The 25,479-nt window shown below is 30.1% G+C and overlaps 1 protein-coding gene across 1 annotated transcript in view; it reads left to right on the top strand.

Annotated features, from left to right (window-relative positions):
- The window catches only part of LOC118193989 (roundabout homolog 2-like), a 331,360-nt gene that overhangs the window by 293,905 nt on the left and 11,976 nt on the right, over nucleotides 1–25,479 (top strand). The window contains exons 23-27 of the mRNA XM_035365162.2: nucleotides 1,539–1,800; nucleotides 3,252–3,380; nucleotides 7,481–7,621; nucleotides 12,565–12,708; nucleotides 17,580–17,761. Coding sequence (XP_035221053.1) covers nucleotides 1,539–1,800; nucleotides 3,252–3,380; nucleotides 7,481–7,621; nucleotides 12,565–12,708; nucleotides 17,580–17,761 — 858 coding nt within the window. The remainder of the gene's footprint in view (nucleotides 1–1,538; nucleotides 1,801–3,251; nucleotides 3,381–7,480; nucleotides 7,622–12,564; nucleotides 12,709–17,579; nucleotides 17,762–25,479) is intronic.

The raw sequence follows: 25,479 nt of genomic DNA, 5'->3' as shown, positions 1-25,479 counted from the left end.
ATAAATAATACAAAAATTCGATAGAGTTTTAAACACTAAATGTGAGAGTAGCACACAAAGAATATCAGAGAAATTAGTTAAAGTTTGAACAAACACAAGAGTAGAAGTTAATAAATATGAAAAAAGTTATCTAGATAATCTTCTAAAGATAAATATAAAATAACTATGAGAAAATTAAAACAAATTTCAAACAATAAATACGAAGGGAAATTAGATAAAATGTAATTATTATGTATATAAGTAGAAGATAATTAATCATCCTTGAGAATTTAGATAAAGTTTTGGTTATAAATGCGAAAGTCAAGGAAAATGAATGCGAAAGAAATTTGATATAGTTAAAACAATAAAATAAATAATAAAATTAATTAAAAAAAGAAAAGAAAAGAAAATCTGAAAGTTTTCAGATTTTAAATTACGTCCATAGGGGCGTTTTTTAACGTTTTGTGTGTTAACTTTATTTATTAAATTTTGTATATGTTCTTTGCACTTAAACCATAAAATTCTGTTCAACAGTAATGTCGCAAAATAATTTTAAAATGATCATATCTTTAGGATTTCCGATACACAGTTCCGCACGCTGGAGATAAAAAGGTTTTATTTTTTTCCTGTAGAGTGTTGCCATTGCTCGCTTTGAAAACCTTGAGTTTGTTAATCAAAAATTCGTTAAAGTTTTACAAAATATGAAATCGATAATAAAATAAATTACAAATTTCAAATTTGATCTTCCACATGCCCATATTCGTAGGAGGATCACGTCATTCAAAATTCGATGGCTCTATGTATCGTTGTTTTATCACAATGCGAGAAATATACATACATTTATGCAGATTTCTCATTATTTAATTTCTTCAAATATAATGCAGGACTCTAACATTTGGTGGCAACAGTTTGAAAAGTGAAACGGACATTTATAGTGATTCAATGCAAAATCGCAAAACGAAAACAATCGTCCTTCAGGGACAAAGCCCCTTTGAACTAATAAATACAAAAAAATTATACAAAGTTTTAACATTATGCGTACGAGAATAAGGCAATGAATGGAGAAGAATTTAAATATCATATACAAAACTGGAACAATGTGTGAAATGAAAAGTTTAAAGATTTAACATTAGAGATATTAGATAAAATTCAATTAATGAATACTATAGAAATTAAATATGATTTAAATAATAAACGCAATAGTAAAAAGCAATAAACATAAGAGAAAATAAGTAAACACACGCTTATTTAACTACAAAGCTTTAATTCTGAATGCACTAAATTCTGTTAGTTTAAAGCTTGCAAAAACGTTTGATTATTTACCGCAGTAAATACTTTAATTTTATTGCAAGGTCATAATTTTCTCACATTTTAGATAAAATTGCTGTATACTATAAATCTTACACGAATAATGCAAAATTTTCCCAAACAATTTTAAATGGTTCTTTATGTACATACCACTAGTGTATTTCTTTTGATTTTGCAGCTTATTCGTGATGTTTTCTAAATATAAGTTTTCTAAATATAAGGCATATGAACTATTTTATTTGACATTGTAGAGTTACCAAGGCAACTTCAGCTCAAAGCCTACGAATACAACCTCTCCCTGGAGTACACTTGGACGAAATATTGATAATGAGACCACGAATGCCACTGGAATGTTTGGTCTGAAAGGACATCAAGGACTGATGCCTCAGCGTACTCTACCACAAGGTGCTGGAATCGACAGGATATTCCAGGGTTCTTTGACATCTTTAAGGAGCGAACAGTTTCCAGGCCTCAACAGAAGAATCAGCCAAAATGGAATGGTCGGCGCTGCGGGTGAGTTGATCTAGATAACATATAAACCTTTCCGAAAAGGAAAATATGACTTTGCCAACTTAATGTTATTTTCTATCTCAATGAATTCATGTAGTAAATAAACTCTCAAGCCTTCAATGTAAGTACTTCTAATCCTTAATGATTCTGTTTGAGAACAATGGAAGCATAAAACAAGGAAAGGCAGTAACAATGAGAAAGAAGACAAATTAGAAGCGGATTGAATATAGATTTTAACAAAGTAAAATGTATCTTTGATCCCTTAGTTGAACAAAAAGCTTAAAAATATATGTCCAGTAAGCATTTTATTATTTACAAGCTTAATTATTTCCGATCAGATATTCCTTTGCAATTCAGAGTTAAGGATGAAATTGATAAATAATGTATGTGCTGATTATTGCGATTGATACGTCTAAAAAATTGGGAATACGTTTAAAAAACTTATACTTATGCACGTATCTTTGCTTTTTTCTCTGGTATTAAAGTTAAATGAATGAACTCAAAAATGCTAAATCACGATCCAAAGAGCTGTTATTATTTTGTGAAAAGGAGCACATATATAAAAAATCGATCTGCGGAAAATGTAAATTTCTTTCTGAGAAAGAATGTGATGATACATTTCGCAAAAACAATTTTAAATGAGGCAACTATTTTGTATAGAAATATGATAAAAATGCTATTTCATATGTCTGTTGTACATTAGGTAAGATTTTTGTGTAGACTTATGAATTAACTAAATTCGAACTATGGACTGATCTTAGCTTGTTGGTAGCTTCGGTTATTATTTAGAAATCACATACTTTGCATTTTGTACGTTACTCCAAAGATTAAATTTTTACGTAAATGTAGAATTGTTGTATAAATAAAACTATGCGACTTGATGATAAGATAAATAGTGCATAGCCCTTACAAACTGGATATGATAGGATAGTGGGGAGCGTCGGTAAACAGGGCTCATCTAATCGAAATTCTACTGGAAATCAAATAATCTATATTCTTTAATTATGTGTACCTTCAGTGTTTAAAAATAAATTATAAATAATGTTATATAAATAAATAAATAAATAGCTATTGGCTTCTCTAACAAAATGGAAATTACAATCTTATAAGTTAAAGAGCTTAAAAAATTGTACTTTAAAAGTCACTTTTAAAATCTTTGTGCACTCTTCAGTTATTAGATAGAGAATATCATATTTAAATCTTCTCTCATATGCAAAAATTCTGCTTTGGTAAAACACTTCCTCTCGCTCTTCCTATAATGCAACTAAACTTTCAAAGTTGCAAACTAACTTGTCTTTACATATTTTGAATGCGTTATGAATTAACTTTTAATACGTTAATATATTTTTAATGCTTTATAAACTATGTAAAATGTCAATATACTTTTAATATGCTTGTTTTAAATATCAGTGTTATGCATTCTCTAAGTATAAATATTATCTAAATATCAATAGGCTTTCCGTTTCCATTTCTTTTGAAATCGAGCACAAGTGGTGGTGATGTTCAACAAATCTACTCAGGAATAGCTGCACTTCAAGAGCCGGGAAATCCCACGAATGCAGGAGAGGACATAGAGCTGAATAGTAACTTAATTTATGATGTTTTATTTGAATCATTAAAATTTGAGCTGATGACATTCTTTTCTTGTAGTTTTTAGAAATCAAATACTTTTTAATATAAAGGTATATTATCAATAAAATAATAATTAGTACAAATAAGCAAAAGTTTATCTTGAGTGGCGTTTTCTTTAAGCTCAATAGAACTTTATCAAAGCTTGGCTTTTACAGCGGCAAATGCTGTAGAATTTACAATGTTCGGCCGAAAGAAGATAAATGGAGCTCATATTAGATTTTTCACGCCTCCAACAGTAGCTGAGATGAAGCTTTCATTCTCAAAAATGCTAGGCAGAAAAATTTCGAGAATTTTTAAGAAAGGCCATCTCCGAAAAATCTCCGAAAATAAAAAGTTATATTTTTATCCCAACAGTGAGATGTTATTGAAGATTTTTTTCACTCACTTCCTTTTGTTTAATACACCGGATATGTTCCTTTATCTTGAAGTTTAAAAAATCTGCGTGTTTGTCTTATGCATGCAAAGTCGCATTCACAAGTAATTTTATAAAAATATACATAATAAAATTCCGATGCTTAATCTTTTTGAATTTAGGACTTGATTTAATTGGCAGGTTTAAAGGAAATCAGAAAACCACACTGTTTGATTATTAAGAATTATTCTTATAACTGATAGTGATACGTATTAGGATGATGATAGGTATGAATGGTGCAGTTCAGGCGGCCCGGAGAGGAATTTTCAAAGGGAATTTAAAAAATGTCTCGTATTTGGCACTTTTTACCTCTTGCCCCCCCCCGAAAAAAAATACAATTGTAGTAAAATTTTATGGAAGTTTAAACTTTTTCGAAGATAGAATGAACCTCTTTGAATGCTCTAGATGTATTAGGACGAGCACTAAATATAGACATTTAAGAAAAGAAATAAAAAGCATTTAGAAATGAAAGGCTTTAGGAATGAATGGTTGAAGAATGGGAAAATCTGAAGTGCCTTTAAATTAGAAGATTTTGAAGAAGACCTGTTTTGAGCCCCGCCTCTTTTCTTTCCATTAGGCTTAAATCGTCTCAATTTGCGTCACATCATACTAATTTTATGTATTTCAGGCACCGTGAAGGAGAATTTTGAAAGAAATGAAGAAAACGAACTCGTATTCGATGCCTTTCCTCACGAAAAACTGTGACTGTAGCAAAATTTTTCGAAAGTTTAAATTTCATTGACATTAGAATGAACGTCTTTGAAGACACTAGATCTATTAGGGCAAACACTAGATAGAAAAAACTGATAAAAAGTATTCAGAATAATCATAAAAGAAGCTTGTTTAAGACTGCTGCCATGTGGTGTTTTTAAGAGAAGAATGAGATATATATCGGTTCAAATTTTAATACACAATTTCCTTTAGTATTCAGATACTTTCACGCCGCAAGAAGTTCAGTTAATTTCATAATTACGATATAAATTACATACACTTGTGAGAATTAAAATTTTTTTCTCATACGCAATTATCATAAATTGGATACTATTCATATTAAAATTTTCATTAAATATAAATGAGCGTGACTAAAAAATTTAAGTGGAACTTCGAGGAATTGCTGTATTTAAATTCGTTTTGAGTAAGTAATTGTGAGTCGTTATATCCATTCATTATATTATATTTATATTTTTATACTTTTAATATTCCCTTAAAAGTGCAAGACATACTTATAAATGAAATGATTATTTTAACTCAAAAATACGGTATTTGATATGATTTCTTTGTAATTCTTGGGAAAATATAGCTTTAATTTTTGTATGCCTCTCTCTATTTATTTGTATACCCTTTGTCAAATTTTTGAGAATGTATTTAAGATAGCTTTGAGTGACTAATATATATTTACTATATTTTTCTAATGACTTCTTTCAAACAAATATCACAAGTAATTATTATCGTTATATACATGCATTGCCTTATGGTAATAACAACGTGTGTTTTTGATTCTATGTAGCTCATTTGAGCGATTAATTACTGGACGAATTCATTAATGGCCTTAATTAAGTGCGATATGTGCAAATGGTGAAGATATATTTTTCCAACCATTGATTTGAAAAATAATACTTTTTAAATTAACACTATGTCATGTAGGGACTTCGCTGGCAATCATCATTCTCAGAATAAAACTGCAATTACTTATTAAAATACATCATTTGGCTCTCCAGTATACTATTCAATTCCTTCTTTCAGTTATCACCCTGGTTCAGAACCACTGTGAGAGAATTTAAGAATCGTGAGTATAACGTTTAAATCAATAAATCGCTTTAGGTGACTTTGACGTAGAATGTTTACGTAGAATGTTACGTAGAATGTTTACGTACGTTTGACGTAGAATGTTTTTCGCTTAGATTACATAGGATCGGTGGATACAAATCTAACCTCCATGTTAAAAATTTTTGAAAAATACATTTTTTTAAACAATAGTTTAAAAATTGAATTAGAAATAAAAAAAGGTCACTTGTAACATTATAAAATTTCCGCAATAAATTCACTTAAATGGAATTTTAGAAATTATTTGACATTTTAAATTTAAAAAATTGCTCTTGACTATTAAATGTTTCAATGCTTAACATAGATTTCGTCTTGTAATTCCATTAAACACTACATTTATTAGAAATAAAAAAGTCACTTGTAACATTATAAAAGCTCTGCAATAAATTCACTCAAATGGAATTTGGCATTTTAAATTTTAAAAAAATGCTCTTGACTATGAAATATTTCTTTTTAGCTTAGATTACATAGATTTCGTCTTGTAATTCCATCCAAGAAAAAAAAATACTTGAAACATTTAAGCTTAATGATTTCTCTCTTATAAATTTTGACTTTAAAATGAAATGAAAATTTACTGACTGTAAAACTAGCTTGTAAATGCTCTTACTGAAATCCGATTCCGACAGTTTTAGATTCATTGACGGATAAAAATCATGGAGAATAAAACCTTTTATTACTTGGTCTTATTTATTAATTATATGCAGCAATATTAACGATTACATATAATTGATATTTTATAGTAATTTAAATAAATGTGGACACTAACACATGACACTAAAATAACATGGACACTGACAAGACAAATGAAGATTTGTGGCTGATATTTGAAAGAAAAACTCTAAGAAAGATTTTTGGACCGATGGGAGGAAAAATGAACTGTGGAGAATATTAAATAACCATGAAATCTATAGAAAATATACGAACCTGAGGTTGTCAAAAATAGTAAAGGCACCTCGTATTAGATAGATAGGTCATATTTATAGATATGATGATGCATTTCCTACTAAAAAGACAACCTTCTCAAAAATAGAGGGGAAGCGAAGAAAAGGAAAATGACTCACTATATGGCTGGATAGTGTAGAAAAGAATATTAAACTGTTAGGGGTAAATCGATGGGAAACTGTGGCGCTGGAGAGGGTCACATGGTGAAAACTTGAAGAGGCAGCCTTGGCCAGTAGCACGCTGTAAAGCTCAAGAAGAAGTTAAAAACAAGACATTTTGTTTCATTAAAAAACCTTTTTTCGCTAATTTACTGTCAGCTAGCTATAAGAATGACTGAACTATACCTTAAAGCTAATTGCAACGATAACTACTAAAAGTTTTAATATTCCTTGTCCTTAAAGCTTAATTTTTCATTTAAGGGCTGAAAATGCTGACTAATGAAAGAGAATCCATAACTGTAAAATTCCATAAAATTAAAAATGTAATATAGTGCTGATGCTCATTTCTTATAACGATTAAAAATTACTTAAAAAATAGCCTTATAATTTAGCAGGTATCAAAATTGATGAATATTTGGACATTTTTTAATATAGCTTAACGGATTTAGTGTTTTGATAAATTAATGTATACTTTTTATTATATGTATTTAATGTATGTATTTGTATGTTTTTATTATTACAAAATGCTAAATTTTAAAAATCCGTCAATGTTCTAACGACACACAGAACTTGTTGGCCTTAGTAGTGGCCAATGCCTAAATTAGCTAGTGCCCGCCATTGGAAAAAACAAAAAAATATTCTCTACTCAAACCATAATTATATGCACACTTTATTCGAAATCTTAGTAATATTTTTGTTTTCTTTTCATTTTAAGACTTGTACTCCAATCGAATAAGTATAACGGATCAGAGTTCTAGCATAGGAGGCAATGGATCGGCTTCTGAAGAAAATCACAACGTTCGAGGATGCACAAATGAGTACAGCAACAATTTCTTCATTGCAGAGTACAACGCTGGTACGTAGAAAAATGGATTCCTTTACATGATTCCTATTTTAACATTTATAGTAAAATTTTGATACGCATTCTATAAAATTTTATGTATAATAATGTATTCTAAATCCACATATTGAATACGTAAAATTATATAATCCAGCCTTAAACTGATGCTGATTACATCGAAGAGTTCTATGATTCCCAAAGGAGACAAATAAAATTCCCTTTCATATAAAAGAACAAAAATACTCTACATTATTTAAGCCTATATTTTATTCTTTAAAAGAATGATTTTTAATTTATACCTTGACTATGACTTATGTCACACACCTTTGAAGTTAATAAACTTTTTTTTAAAACACGAAAGCAATCAGAGCTCATATTTTACATAAACTTCATATTGTTGAGCTTTTATGTCTTCTATAAACTGAGGTTTTAAATTTTAGAATATATTTTTAGCCCTAAAATTTAAAATCTGGACCTCTGTTCTCAAATAAGGCAGGTTGTTTTAGATTCTAAGGAATTTTCAACTTCTTTATCGCGTGTCTTCGAGATGCTATTGACAGCAATCTGGAGACCCTGAGTTCAGGGAGGGCATTGCTGATTCTTTCTTTGTTTCTCTCCTCAAAACAAATCTAATAACTCTACAGAGTTATGGTATACGTACGTACAAACACCATGGAAAAGTCTCTTCTGAACCCATTTTAAATTAGTTTTATAATTCGTTTTGGGAAAAAGAGTGCTTATTCTGTCCTTACGTACAAATGTCACGCAAAAACATCGTTTAATTGCATTCGATAGCGATCAAAATAGATATTTTCGGTGAAATATGGTAGCCAGAATTTTTCGAGATTACAATACGCCCTTTACTTAGCACAAGGAAGTAAAACGGGGAACAGGCCGAAAAAGTTATGAATTTTTTAAATTCTTTAATTTTTCAGTAGTATATGTAGATATATACATACATGTATATAAAATTAACAACCATAGATTACACATTAAAAAGCTTTCTTTCAGTTCTTCTAATTCAAAACTAGTTGAGAAAGAAACGCAGCATTTTCATTCGCCCAATTTTTATGACACCACAATTAATATCCTAAATGTTATTTCTGATCAAAAACCAGGTTTTTTAGAAAATCGCTTCACCTTTTCAAATATAGGACTTTCTATATTCTTTCTTCTGTTAAGAATAAGTAGCTCTTATTCATATTACACACGGTAAAAGACTTCAAAACATCCATGTAGCCAGTCCTTTGTTTAGGATTTGAATCTGATAAAGAGAACTGAGTATATAAGAGTGAAATTATTGTTTATGGAGTAACTGTATTTGCTTGCAATGAGTTTAAACATTCGGGTTTAGCAGCATTTCATATTATGAGCAAACTTTTGGAGATTTTCCTCCCCGCGCGGTTGTGTCTATTTCTGTCTTTATATATATATATATTTCTTGTGCCCTTCTTAGGCTGTCAAATAATAAAAAATTCATAAGCAAAGAAAATTTTAAAGCATCATCTACTTCCAAACAAAATGTACAATGAAAAAACAAAAAAAGACAATTCTATATATCCCGTTCTACTAGACCGATTGATGAAATTCAAATTGCGTTTTTATGTCTCGAAAGTGCGTGCGACTTGGGATTAGATTTATAAACATAGCGTTGTTATAATATAGGTATTTTGACACAAAATCGGACTTTTTCTGAAATGACATGCCAATGTTTTTTCATATTTCGATTCTACGACTCAAATTATGCCTAAATATTAAAGGCGGAATTATAACTATAAACTAAACTATAAACTATCCTTGACAGAATTCTTAATTTATACTAACATTCTTACTTTCCTTTTCTTTTCATTGATGCACGAGAGGGAAAAAAAGTCCATTGTTTAGTTTTTCAAATAATTTTATCAAAGTGCGTAAACCACATTTTCTTCATTATCGCTTATATTAAATATGCCAAATTTCAAAACGCGCAAAAATGTAAATTCTCGTATATCTTAGGAAACTTTGAATAAAAAAACTCGAAGAAAAAACTTTTTGCGAGTGTGCCTAAAAATACATCTACTTTAAGATGATGTTAAAAATTTCATAGGTTATAATACAAAAATTTTTTTCTAAAGCTTTATAAAAAATATTTAAAAATCCAAATTTAAAAAATAAATCGTAAAAAATGCGCGAATTATATTTAGGCTTAATGTGCGGATTAAGCCTAAATTTCGAATTCTATAAAAAAGAGATATTAATAAATATATATCAAATTCAATTAACATTGAGGAGCTGAAATTTTTAGAACTATTATTTTAAAAAGTAACCGTGCGATTTTTTCAAAACTCGGCAGTTTCGCATAATTTGAGTCGTAGAATCGAAATATGGAAAAACATTAGCATGTCATATCAGAAAAAGTCCGATTTTGTGACTAAACAACGTTATATATAAATCTAATACATATCCTAAGTCGCGTTTTCGAGACATGAAAAACGCAAGTTGAATTTCGTTAATCGGCCCAGTAGAGCAGGAGATATAAGAACTGTCCCAATTTTTTTTCGCTATGTACTTTCACATTTCAGTTAATTAAGAAATTAAATGATTCCTTTAATTTTTAGATAGATCATATGCAGCGTTTTAGAACATTTTAACATTAACTTATACTGTATTAGAAACAATAGGAGAAATATCTCTCTAAATCTTCTGTCCTTAAACCTGTATTTTTCCCTGGAGCATCAAAAATAAAACTGCAGACTAAAACTCGAAATTAAAGAAAATAAATAAATTAAATTAAATTAACACTGCAGGGCAAAATACATATTGAAGAGCATAAAAAATAGGGCTTTTTGCCACGAGAAGTACAACAGTATTGAATTGCCATTTTGATTTATTTTAATTTTTTTTTCATTTAAATCAATTTATTTCTAATTCTACTCTACAGTATTAGTGTTTTTTTTTTCAGAAAGAACTTAAGCATAGAGTATCTTCTTTCATTACAACTAAACTTACAGCAGCTTTTGACACGTTATTCAGTTCCAATTTTTTATATGAACTTACTAACTTTTCAGACTTTTAAAATTAAAAACAAAATATATTCGACTTTCAGCATGAAACAATTAAGGTAAATTGTTTCTCGTAATCGAAGTTCGCTCAAAAGGGATAAAAGTTCAGAAATATTTAAATGAATGAACTTTAATGAAAAATAACTTGAGCAAGAGGTTCGAAGAGATTAATTGTTTTTTTTTGCTCAAATGACAGAATTTTATGTTTTATTGACAGAATGTGATTATATGGTATGAAATTTCTGCTTGAGGAAAATGAAATAGAAAAAAGACATTTAATGAAAAGAATCTAATGAAATCATAGTCCCATTAAAGACTTATCTAGACGCACGCTTTCTGCATCAGAGGGTTTTCCCTGTGTGAAACATTAAACCCCGCAAATTTTTCCTAGAAAGTTCTCCACGAAACCATTTACTCCTTATAAACAATATTCGTTTACTTTACTTTAATCAATTAACCGAACAACTAACCATAAGCAGGTTTTAAAGAAGTGAAAACAAGTAAAATTTATTTTAAAACCAAGTTTTAAAGAAGTGAAAACAACAAACAAACAAAACTTGCTTGAAATCTCTGTAAATTAGTTTTTCCACACTTTTAATGGTCCGAAGCCTCAAAGAACAGAAATAGGATTTTATTTCACTTTCTTATATCCGAACCTCTTATAATAAGAATCGATTATTCTATAGAAGAATCAGGATACATTACAAAAATAGGCTCTGGTTCAATACAATAATTTTACAATGTTTTAAATTCTGTGAATCCAAACCCATGTACTGAACTTTAGAAAAACTACATTCACAAAACTTTCTTAAATATCTGTAATTTCTGACAGTTACCTTGTAAGAATTTTTCTTTTTAAAATAAAACGTAATCATTTAAAAATATGGACGTATACTTTTAAAACGATTAATAGAACGAATCATCATTTATATGAAATCTTTTTTAATCAAAAGGGACATTAGTCTGAAAAGCGGTTTTACGTTGTTTCACTTTTCATTTGAATTTGTTGCCATTCGGCAAAATATAAGATATTTATCTTTCACATTTAATTTGAGAGTTACTGATTAACAAACAAAGCTCTTTAAAAGCAACAGATGCAATTCTTAAGAATTTTTTTTTCATTTTAAACTGATTTATTTCAATAAGAATGCATTTAATCCATGATATATATAATTAAAAACATTAAATATTTTCATAGAATTACAATACGTATTTTTTTCACTTTTCAGCTTTTCAGATATGCAGATGATATATAACGTTTCCATGTTACTCTAAATGTATATTTATCTAGTATCTCTATAAAATGTTTCCCTGTTCCACCTGGGCCATCTCTATTGATAATCTCTACTTGAAAACAATATTAAACTTTAAAAGAGCCCTTTGGGGCGACCGTTAAAATCTGAACTCTCAATTTTTTCTCTTTCTTTTCTCTGCCCCTCTCTCCCGAATAAAACGTTCCAGCTGCATTTTCGACACATTTTGCTTTTAAAAGGAGAAAACTGCTTATTGGTCATAGCAAAAGAAGAGAAATAATTCAAATACATGCTCTGAATTTAATTCTTTAAAAATACAATGCGAAATCTTCATTTCGGTCCTAACTTCAGTTGTTGATGCTAAATATCTGTTATATAAATATACGGTTGAAAATGTGTTGAATAATTTACTCCATGAAAATGGGAGATTTTTTTAAAATTTATCTTGAAATGAGTAACTTCTTTCGATTTTTAAATTAATATTAGAGGTTGATTATTACAATAATTTGAATTGCAAGATCTAATGCATTTTTATTATCTAGGGAAAATATCTTCTTTTTCAATTTTTAATTTAAAGTTTTTGCAAAATGTCTCTTGTTATTTTAAGTATAAAATGTCCTTCCATTTTGACGAATTATTAATTATATTACATTGTGAAAAACAGGTAGAGCTCAAACTACGCTGAGAAATCGTTGTTCAAGACCTCCTAGTTCGTACAGCAATGACGGAAACAGTGGCACTGTTCCATCAAGAAACTGTCAATTGAAGCAAAAATGGAAAGAACCAGAAAACAATGAAAAGCAAAATGGCAAGTATACTATCCAAAGAATAAACATTTATTTCCTTCTCTAATGCACCGTATGCTTTGAGGGGCGGTTTTCGTGACGAAAAGAAACACATTGCCGAAAAAGAATATAACGAGAGCAGCTGCTTTTGATAACGATTCGCGCTCATCTCATCCGTAGCTCCAATAGAACATCTGTTGTCAAACAAGCTACGTGAATGAAATATAATATGTTTGTATAATGAGGACGTCACTGGAAAATTAAAAGTAACTCTTGCTATTCAAAGCAAATGAGCTATATTTTTATAGAACTTCATTTTGAGTTTATGATGCACATCCTTAAATAACAGAAATATCTCTCGTTACTTTATTTATTTTTCTATGATATATATAGTATTCGTAAAATTGCTCAAATAGATGCTATGTTAGCTATGTTAATGTTACTTACGACATTAACGATTAAAAAAAAGACGCTTTTGGGGGAAATATTGGTACAGTCATATATGACACCTTTACATAGAAAATAATATTAAAATAATTTTAATTTGTGGATTTAAGATGTTAAAAATTTAATTTACGAATCATCTTCAGAATAAAAAATAGTATTATTTAAAGTGATGGAAAATACATAAATCATATTTTACATCTTGGTTCAGAATACGATACGCTTCATTTTTTAACGCTTCAATAAACAATGAAATTGCAAGAAGCTAAATAAAAACTTTTATCGCAGAATATTTTCAACACAAGCACCAGAATTTCGTATTGGCACACTATTCTGCGTAATGGAAATCAGCACAAGACGTTGGAATTATACGTGCAGAAAGAAAAATGAGATAGATATCTATTTTCGAATAGTAAGATAATAGTACAGGAAAAATAACAAGCGATGTACAGGAAGAGAAGCAAGAGGCTATTGTTAATACGGAAAAAATTATTATACAATGCATTAAAAGTTGCAAATGTTTGATATGTCCATTGCTTTTCTGAATCACCAATCATTCTAAGGATACGAAGAACACACTATATAACGTCTACGATGGAGAAATAATGAATAATAACAAAATGACGCATATTAGTTGGTTTTTCTTATGATACTATCCCTTATGTCAATTTATGTATCAAAATTATTCTAATAGCCTGGGACATTACCCAAATCCAGTGAAAAGTAACCATTGGTATTATATTAGATGTCCATATAATTTCGGTAAAGTTAGGCCACTCGATCACCGATATGATGTTGAAGCAAATGTTTTAAAAACGCTGTCGCCACATTTATGAGGTTCCATGTTGTAACCATCCGGTCTTCTCCAAATCAGGAATATCATGCGTTTCGGCAGTAAGTAACCGTAAGTTTTGGTATCGAATCAACAAAGTTCTTCGAGTAAAGCTGCCAAGTAAGGTGAAATATGCGTCATCTTTATTATTAATGCACAATTCAGGAATTTCTAAGAAAAGGTATATCGAGCTGAGGGATTCTATTTCCATAGCATTTGTGTGGATGAAATGGGTACTGGAACGTGTTCAGTCTCGACAGTAGAAATTACAGCAGAGTGGTCCTTGATAGAACAAGATTGTTCTCATCACATCAGGAATTTATCCAGCGTAGTGTGTGACAGCTTTAATGAATCTTTGCTGTGACAGCAGCATCTAGTGAGGAGGCCGCCACATCGCTTTCTGTTACATAGGCAACCTGTGACTTGCCGATTAAGTTGTACACAACTTGCTTTGAGCACGGGCTCTTGCTTGAATTATGAACATATTGAAATTGACATGTTGCTTCTTATTATTGGAAAAAGTCATTTAATGAAGTTTCACAGCGTTGCTTTGAGAAAATCACATTCTTCGTTTCCGTGGAAGTGCGTAAATAACACAGACAGCGCGAGAAATGCGTTATTGTTGGAGGAAAAGGAGCAGGGTGGTGTGAAGGATGCCCTAGCAAGCTTCAACTATGATACATAATTGATATGCAAGTTCAAAAATGTAACATGCAGACTAATATACCTATTTTAATAGAGTTTATGCTTATAAGATAAAAAGATTAAAGCCACAATAAAGCTGAATAAGTATATTTTAGTTGGCCGTCAATTGTGCCATCTCTTGATAATTTCAAGGGACACTATGGTTTCTCAATATAATATTTTAACGTTTTACGCTTTTTTATCAAGCAAAATCGAATACTATCGTCAGATTCAAGCACTCACATTTAAATTTCTGCGATTCAGTTATATTAACTATAACTGTGAAATGGTTCTATACTCGTTTTCATACATTCTGACTATCATTACTCTATTTCATCTGCAAAAGTTGAAATAATTTCCTCGATTTCCGCTCTTCCGAGCTCTTTGTTTGTTGTTACTTTAAAACTGTTATGTGCATTGCTTCTCTTCAGTTCATTTCATATTAGGTTTTATCTTCCTAGCAAATTCTGCATAACTTCTTTGATTTAACAAAAAAATATTAATTTAGATGAAACTCTCTGTTTTTTTATATGTAGTTAAGAGAGCTATACCAGATTTCTTTAAAATTCCTAGAGCTTTTTATTTATAATCTGGTTTATAATCTAGATACGATCTCTTCCTCCCTTTATAAAAGCATATCTTCTAGGAGCGTCTTTTTTTTTTTTTCTTTGTCTAAAAGTGTATGTTGAATCTATGGCTATGTCTGTGTCTGCAAATGTTTTCTTCTAAAAGAAATAACAGGTTTTAAGAATACATCATATAGCAGATGATCAACTTTCAGATTCAGGATCAAAGATTTATATCATTAATTAATGCTTTATTGATAAGAAAAATATCTATATATATAAAACAAAATTTTTAAGAAATAATAGCTGTTGTCAAAAACATTTTGTTAGCTCGGTACTATTAAAATTATATTCAGTTATCCGTACCGCCGTCCCGCCAAATTAAGAAAAGCTGCATTCAACTTAACTGCCTTTAATTCGAATTTTACTTTTTCTTAATAGCTTGTGCAGCCTGAATTTAATTGAGGAAAAGAGGGAAACATTTCCCCGAACGTGCACATAAAATTATTCTATTTTTTTAGCTCACGCAGGACAACTTATATACGATGACTGCGAAATCTGCAATAAGAAATTAAGACAACTTCGAAAATTGGCGTATAACAGTTAAGAATATAAGAAAATGTATATAGTAATATATAACATCTTTTTCAGAGAGTGATTCATGTCTTGCAACTAGCAAGTATTATACCCGAGAGGTAAGAATCATCACCATTAATAATGCAGTTGGCTTAGTTCCGCATGGAATACATTTAGCTTTTCGTTTAAAACAATTTAATGGCAATATGAATATAATGATATGCATGTAATTAAAATAAAAATGCAATGCTTCCCATGTTTTTTAATGCATTTAAAATTTGTTGTCTACGTACTTTTATTGATTTCCCTATTATTTCGTCAGAGATAAAACAAATTTTCATTACTTGTATTATTCACTGCTTGTCAAAAATTACATGAAGTTAAAATTTTTACACGTGGAACATAATGTTTCACTTTTCCAGTAATATATATTACTTAATATGAAAGGTACTTGAAGAAATTTTATAAAAAAATATTTCTGTTAGTTCTATTTAGGATTAAGTTAGGGTTAATAATTTTTTATTTCTTTTCAACAGCAAATTCGTTTAAATTAGTTTACACTCATTTGCAACTGAAATATCTTTGATTCCTACGATTGCCGCCCTATTTCACTGGTTCTGTGCTTTCTAACTAATCAAACATTTGTGTATAATGAGTATACTTAGAAATTATGAGTATACTTAGAATGATACCCATTATGAGTATACTTAGAAATGTAAATAAGATGTTTTTGTACATAGTGAAATTATTTTACTTTTATTGTTAACTGCTTAGAATAATAATAATAATATAGACGAAATAACGAATGTAAAAACACATCGTAGGCACCACGCCAAAACCTAGTCAATTTTGCAGATATAAAGCACGTTTAAAGGTTTAGCATGGATTTGGTTTAAAACTAAAACGAGTTATGACTTCTACATATAATTTCTCATATATTTAGCTTGTAGAATGTGCACAGCATTCCTTTTTAGAGTAAAACAAATAAAAGTAAAAAAATTCTGAAAGCTTTCAGATTTTATATAATACCCAAACGAGCTTTTCTATTTTTAAATACATACACATTTTGACAGCATTTGGGTAAAGAGCATTTGGGTAATGCCACATTGTGCTAAAAATATTTAAAAACAGCATATCTTTAGAATTTCCGGTAGACAGTCTCGCGCACGGGAGATAAAAATGTTTTATTCCCTACAAAGTTGCCACTGCTCGCTTTAATACTGTTAAGTTCTTTTAATTAAAAATTCGCTAAAATTTTATAAAATATGAAATAGGCAATAAAAATAAATTTCGGGCTTCTAAGTGCCCATGTTCGAGTGGAAGACTATGCTATTCAAAATTTGATAACTCTAGGTACCGTTGTTTTTTCACAGTGCGAGAAACATGCATACATTGATGTAGATTGTTCATTATTTAGTTCTTTAACTGTAAAACAGGGGGATAATATTTGGGGGCAACAACTTAAAAAGTTATTCAGACATTTGAAGTGATTCAACACAAAATACGGTTTTGAAACTGATAGCCCTTCTAGGCTAAAGTACATTTGGGCTAAAAATAGCATTCGAAATGCATGTACGTGAAAACAACTAAAATGTCGAGATCTTAGTTTCTATCGACGATATTAGTTAAGATACCGTCTTATTCTAGACATTCAGGAGTACGTAATCCAAGGCTAGGTTTTAACAAATACGCATAATAGAAGAATAAAGGGCAATATTCTTACACAAATTCAGTGAACTTTAAGGTTTACTTGGTTAAGAACTTGATTGAAAATTGTATTTCCTTCTTGCAGATGATATCCCTTCATATAATAAGCCTTCATTTCCGTCTTGTTCGAGCAGCAGTACTTCGCAAGGTAGGAGGAGGAGAGAGAAAGGAGTTATCAATGAGATATCACCGCTTAAGAATTTCGCCACTCTCTCAGAAAAGTACGGTGAAGCACCTGCAGGGACTGAGAAATCCGAAAACAAAGAGGTAATTTATCATCCTCTTAGCCCTTAGAGATAAACACAGAGAATGCCGAAAAACCGAAAACTAGTACGTAATATCAGCTCATTTATATTAAATTTAAACCGCTCATCAAAAGTGACAGATAGCATTAAAGATTTCCATCCATTTTATACTCCATGATAATATGTTCATATGTAGATAACGTATAAAAATTTAAATTATCCACTCGATTCATACTTAAATTAAAATAAAATTCTTCAAAATATTACAATTTTGGTGAGGTTTGTTTACATGAGAATAAAAACAAAAATACAGACGGAAAATATCTTTTAAATTTTTCTTAATTGTAAAGAACCTGTTCTAGATTTCTTCATCAGTTATATAAGCTGGGTATATCTGTTATCACAAGTTTATTTAAAAATCGAGTAAATAAATTTAATTTTATACCTCTTAAAAGAAAAGAGCTGTACCTAGTAAAGAACTTGCCTGTGTGATTTTAACGCATTTGACGCAACAATTCTCATTCTTCAGTGATACTCATTTTTTAGTTTATAAAGCACAAAAGAGTAACAATGATAATAAAATCACTCAAAAATTTAGGCGCGTTGAAGATCTAGGCAAATAAAATGCAAGAAACAATTCCGCCAATCTGACCCTGAGATTTACTGAATGAGGCAATATGTTTTGCATAATCTATATTAAAACGTAAAACATAATAGAAGTTTAGAACATGTTTTATGTCAAAATAAGGGAATCAAATATCACAGAAATGTAGATAGACGAAAAGAAAACATTACGAGTATTCTTACAAGAATAAAATTGTTTTGATTTATTTTTATTTCATAAATGTTCTGTTCTGTAGCGCGAGTCGCGAGTAAAGTTTTTCAGTGTTCCTAAAAGTGATGCGTACCATGTCTTTTCAATAGCTAATTTTAAGTCTTCAACCAATGTGATATCTCTTTCCACGGCCATGTATACGGGAACTTGCTAAGTACTCCCTTTCTCCTACCACGCTAATGATTTAGTTCAGATAAAAACCAAAAGCTGGAAATCCAGATATAACTCATTTAGTTCTGTCACAGAATTTAAACGGTGTTTTCAGGTTGTAATTCTCATCTTGATCCAGCAAGAAGCTCATCAAATGGCATCAAATTCTTTTTCCATATCTATGCAATAACTATTAGTATATTAATTAAGTATTTTTTGCTTATCTTCTGCAACTAACATGTAAGTATGAATTCTGAAACTAGGTAATCTCAAACCCATTAAAGATTCGCCTCCTATGTTTAAGCGCTCCAGATGGTTTTAATCGGGCTCTGATCAAGCCAGTAACTTGTCCAGCCAACTTTGGCTTATCTGAGCTCCCTTCTTCCCTAACTGTTTTCCTTTCTCTAAGCTAAATAAAACGCTTAACCATTCCTCCATATAGGATATGAATTTCTTAACACAGTTTAAACATTCCTTTTCATTACTGTAACTTTAGAAGTGGTTTATGATCCATTTCATTTACAATGAAATTGCTCAACTCCCTGATGGGTAAGTGAATTGTATTTTCACTTCCTTGTACGAAATAAAGAAAGTAGTGTAACTGCGAAAAGTTTTGAGTATCATATTTCAATGGAAATATTCATTTTGACTCCTCCCGAATACATTTGGACGATTTTCTTTTGCGTGACGTCTGTACGTTCCCACAGAATAAAAGACTCGTTTTCCAAAACGGATTGTAAAAGGGATTTAAAATGTATTCAAAATGTATTCAAAATGTATGCTTTCGTGACGTCTCTATACACGTATGTATTATAAGGTATTTCTCCCATCTTCTTGGCCTGCCTTCGTGGTGTAGTAGTTTTGCACGCTGGCCCAGTATTCCAGAGGTCCGTGGTTCGATTCCCGACGAAGACGTTTGCTCATTTTTCATCTTTCCTGCCTCCAAATAACCTAATGTCTCTACAGTATGTATCTCGCATAACACAAACACAATTAACCACAAAGCGTCAAAATTTTGTATATGGAACTGCCATAACATCTAGTTATGCACCTACCTTTTTCCATTACAATCAGCAGTAACAAACGTATATCTATCTATATATATATATGTATATATATATATACCCACCTCCTTATCCGACTTTAAAATCCCCATCCAGCCTTTATTTTCGCAATACTTGGTCGTAGTCCTATATTTCCAATTACAGAAGTTTTCCAAATAACGAAATATTTGTTGGTAATGTCACATTAAAAAAATGATTTCTGAAAAACAGCGAAGTCTACTTTTAATGCGGTCTCCCGTTTCCTATACTTATATCTGTCAAAGTTTTATACTCGTTATGAAAAAATAAAATTGTAAGAACTTTGTCTTCCATTTAACAAAAATTGATAGGGATGTTTAATTTCAGAATTTGCAATTTTTATTGTCATTTTCATCTTGCGTTCAGAATCGATTATTCAGGTTAGAATAATGCTAGGAAACTAAGTTTAAATGAAGTGCAGAAAAAAAAATGTGCTTTAAACCGTACAAGAAAGTCATGTAGCGTCCACATCAGATTTTTTAAGAAAGATCACAGCCTTGAGAACTTTATTTGACTGAGATATTTTTGTATTTAATGCTAAGGTTCACTCGTTAAGCGTAAACTTCGAAGAAGTAGCTTTTCAGCGTAATTTCTATCACTAATACACGATAGATGACACATTACGAATGTTGCAAAGCAACTGTTCTAATTTCCAATTTCAACTATATTACCTTGATAGTCTCCTTTCTACCTTCTGAACTGCACAGATTTCAGTACATTACCACGGGGGTGTACTGCAATTCTGAAACTTAAAATTACTCAAATTATTATAACGCATTTTAACTAAATAGAAGTCTTGTTTTCATTAGTATTTTTTTTTTTTTTGGTACTTTTAGGCCATACATACCTATTAATGTCTGCAAATTTAATTCTTTATTAATCCCTACCGAAAACCAACTACCCTTACCTTCATATTGCTAATACAGTAAACCCTCTCTAGGACGATGACCAACGATTCTAGAAATTTTGTGGGGGTGGTTGTCTCAAAGAACATGACTGACGGTGATTGTCAGTTTACTTTTCGATGCTTTTGAAGTTCGGTACTGAAACAATTGCGATATATCAACTTATCTCTTGGTATCATTAAAGTTTTATTATTATTATTATTATTATCATTTGCATGGACTTTTCTTCTGTTTGGAATTTATTATGCAACTTGATCTAATTCTTCACTCGAATAATTTAATAGATATTTCTATCATAATTATAACCTTTTAATTAATTTATTCTTCTATCATAATTATATTATCTTCTGTAATAATATTTCTTCTGTAATAATTCTTTATTTATTATAATGAATCCAGATTAACTTAAATCTTTACAGTGAGTTTATTTACACTGAATTACTCTCTTAAACAAATCTTCTTAATGACCCTCCGAATCAAAATCTCACTTCATAATTTCTCACATGTTTTCATGAATTCTTCAGAATATTTTCATAACTCGGTTTTGTGTCTGTTGCAATTCTGAAACTTAAAATTACTCAAATTATTATAACGCATTTTAACTAAATAGAAATCTTATTTTCATTAGTTTTTTTTTTTTTTTTTTTTTTTTTTTTTTTTTTTTTTTTTGTATTTTTAGGCCATACATACCTATTAATGTCTGCAAATTTAATTCTTTATTAATCCCTACCGAAAACCAACTTTCACATTTTTAATCTATGAGATATTCCTGAATTTAACTCCGGCTTTATGGCAACTAGATGCAATTTTTAATTCCTTGTACGAGTTAAAGAAAATATTGCAATCGCGAAAAGTTTCGGGTTCCATATTTCAGTGAAAATATCCATGCAATTTAACAATGTTTTTGCTTGACATCTGTATGTAAGGGCAAAATAAAATACTCTTTTCCCCAAAAGCGGATCGTAAAATGGATTCAAAATGTATTTTTTTCGTGACGTCTGTAAGTACGTGCGTACGTACATATGAACGTACGTATGTATGTATGTCACGTAACTCAAAAAAAAAAAAAGTATCCTCAGAATTTTCAAATTTTGTATATAAGACTGTTATAACAGGTAGTTGTGCACCTCCCATTTTGGTTACTATATATATGTATATATATATATATATATATATATATATGTATATATGTATATATGTGTGTATGTGTGTGTGTGTATACCCACTCTGTTACCCGGCACGGTGAGTTCAAATCTTTTATCCTTGTATGTTGGTAAATTGTGCAGTTTTAAAATTAAGAGTGATTGAATTATGTTGTTCTTATGTTCCAGTTAAGGTTTTTATGCCTTTATCTGGATGCACTAGTTGTAGAATTATCACCAATTTAAAAATCGTTTAGGTTTTGCAGCCCACCAGCGGCCGAGCGGTAAAGTCGCTGAACACTGGTAGTTCGGTCCGAGTTTCGAATCCCGCGAACGGGCAGGCTGCATAGGCGTTTTCGTGGTTTTCCCCATGTGTAACGTGTATACGAGCCAGTTTCCCTTAGAAAGTCCTCCACGAAGGCATCCCTTCTCTTAGGCAGATAGTCCGTTTTGCTAAGCTTAACGAAGTTTTTTGTTTGAATTTGAAACTTAGTAAAATAGTGAGTTAAGTCAATTTGTGCACCAACTTCAGTATCTTTTTCTGAGAGATACCAAAAGTAAACTTTTAGTTTTGTGCACCGAAAAATCTGTCTTCCTACCCGCTGGCCGAATTGCTTGTTTTTGCCTAGAAACTCTAATTTTATTTCTAAAGTTTTTTGCTTAGAAAAACTATTTTTATTATTATAAATTATTTACTATAGTATAAACTATTCTAAAAACTATTTTTTACTGTATTTAGTGTTTTATGTTTTTATGTATTTTACAATTTTTAATGAAGATGTTTTGAGTTTTTATGTATTTTTGCCTTGTCACGAAGTACCGAAAAATCTGTCTTTATGAGCGATGGCTGAATTGCTTCGTTGCATGGAAACTCTAATTTTAATTGTAAAAAATTTTTAACTGTTTTTGGTGTTTTATGTTTTTCTGTATTTCACAATTTTTAATGAAGATGCTTTGAGCTTTTCGTATTTTTGCCTTGCCGCAAAGTAAGAACTGAATAGATTGAATGAGAAATATATCTCTAATGAAATTCTAGGCTATAACTTTAAATTAAATGCAGCAGAAAAATGTGTAAAACAGGAAGGAAGTCAAGGAAAAAGGCAGGCGTACAAGGAAGTGATATGTACTGTCCACATCAGATTTTTTAAATACTTCAAGCGATTAGTATTTTAATACAGATTTTAAATTTAAAGACCGAGAAATATCTTTAGAACCTTAACATTATGAATTTTATTTAATAATTCCAAAAACACTCTCTCATATTAAATATTCATTCAATGGCGTATAGCTACTCAATTTTCCTCTACTATTACTCCCTTTTTTTTTTTTTTTTTTCTAAAACAGTCTGAACACAATAAAGTATAAATCAACCATCTTATTAATTACTAACCACCTAACGTCTTCTTTTTTTTTTCGGTTTCCCAAATAATAGAACGCAGCTGTATCTACAATAACTTTTAATTATGTTTTTAAATTTAATGCTTTTAGTGCATAATTTTTATTTCTGAAGTTGACTGCTTAAAATGTACAAACTTTAAAATGGAATAAACATATAAGCTTGAGTTGTCAACTTTGAAACAAATATAATTGATTGCGAATAATTCAAAAGCAGAAGTAATTTATACTTCAGAACGTATAAAAATCATTTTCCATAAAAAAAAAGTAGATTTCCACTGAAGAATCAGTTCTTAAATTGCATATTTAATGTTTGATATATTTTAGACTGATACCAAAATTAAGATATTTTGGAGGTCTTAAGTAAATGTATTTAATAGATAGCTGTCTTTTTAGAGAAGAATACTGGAATTATTAACACCGATAATTTTTACGTTCTCAGAAATACTTTCAAGGGTGGGTCATCGAGGAGAGGTGGTTGCTACGAGAGAGTTCGCAATATTTGATACTTTCGAAGAATCATTTGTATATGGTTTCAAATATCCTATACTAATTATTAAAGAAGGTAAAGCAACAAGAATGAGCGCAATATTCATAAATGATTCAGGACTAGTTTCGAAAGTTTAAATGTAGAACTTGCTTCTTCAGCTGCAGAAGTGCATATGTGTGCAGAAGGGCAAACTATACCTATATCGATTAAATGTGATTTGTACCGAAACGTAAACATTGTAACGATTTCTTTAATTTTTAAATTACCAGTTTATATATGCAAAACAATTTCACATCTGTAAGATTGACACTTGAAAGTGCTTAGAAGAAAAATAATTAAATTTTTTAATTATTTTTCTTTTTAGGACATTAATTTATTTTAGGATAAGAATCAGTATGTTTTCTTTAATTGAAAAATCTGATGTGTACACCACATGACTACCTTGTACGGAATATTAAATTATACGCATATTTTCTTGCATTTCATTTAAACTTATTGGATTGAATTAAATCTACTTCGCCGACAGCGCATAAACCACAATAGAATAAATGCATTCTTTAAAATTCACTCTAGTATTTGTTTACCATAGCGACATTCTGGCGCTATATTCACTTAACAGTATTATATTTCGTTCATATTATAACTCATAATGCACAAATCGTTGCCACATGTTCTATTCAAATAATATAATAAAGCTAGAATGATGTATAAAAGAAATTAAGCAAAGAAAACAAAAAAGAAACTGTTTTTAACAGACGATTGAGTATTTCTCATTCAATTAATTCAGTTCTCACTTCGCGAAAAGGCAAAAATACATAAAAACTCAAAATATCTATATTAAAAATTACGAAGTAAATCTTAAACACGTATTTCCTCGAAAAAATTCCAGCAAGGATTAAGCATGATTTAATTGGCAATAAAAAAATGAACGCGTTATCTTTGTTGTTGCGAAGCTAAGTTTCTCTAGATTGGCAACAAATCCACTAATCTGCTGTTTCAAATGTAAATAATTAATGGCCGCCATAAAAAAAGGCTTAGCGGCACTTAAACAGCTTTAAAATTGTTGATAATTCTAAAAATATTGCGTGCAGATTTACTAAAGGCATAAAAACCTTAACCGAAAGATAAAAACAACATAATTCAATCATTTTAAAGCAAAAAATGTACAATTTACAAATATATAACAGTAAAGAAACTGAGATCACTGAGCCGGGTAACAGAGTGGATATATATATAAATATATTTATATACGTTTGGTGCGGCCGATTGCAACCAAAATACGAGGTGCACATATACATGTTATAGCAGTCCTATATACAAAATTTCAACGTTCTGAGGCTACTCTTTTTTGAGTTATGCGAGATACGTACGTACGCACGTACGTACATACGTTCGTGTAGACGCCACGAAAAATTCTCTTCAGAATTCATTTTAAAGCAGTTTTATAATTTTTTTGGAGGAAACAAGTCTTTTATTCTGTCCTTACGTACAGATATCACGCAAAAACATCGTTAAATTGCATTCGATAGCGGTCAAAATGGATATTTTCGTTGAAATATGCTGCCTGAAACTTTTTGCGATTACAATACTTCCTTTTTACTTCGTACAAGGAAGTAAAAATACATGATGTATTATATAAATATCTTTAAATGTAAGGTTGCACAGATTAGACAAACTTGATTTTCAAAAGCCCATTTTGTGGAATGAAAAGCATCAGAAGTCTCATATCCTCGAGCTAGTA

Source organism: Stegodyphus dumicola, chromosome 6 (assembly GCF_044657685.1).
Source record: "Stegodyphus dumicola isolate Sdum_Otavi_A_Nest chromosome 6, ASM4465768v1".
NCBI lineage: Eukaryota > Metazoa > Arthropoda > Arachnida > Araneae > Eresidae > Stegodyphus > Stegodyphus dumicola.
This window is presented reverse-complemented; position numbering and strand designations above follow the sequence as displayed.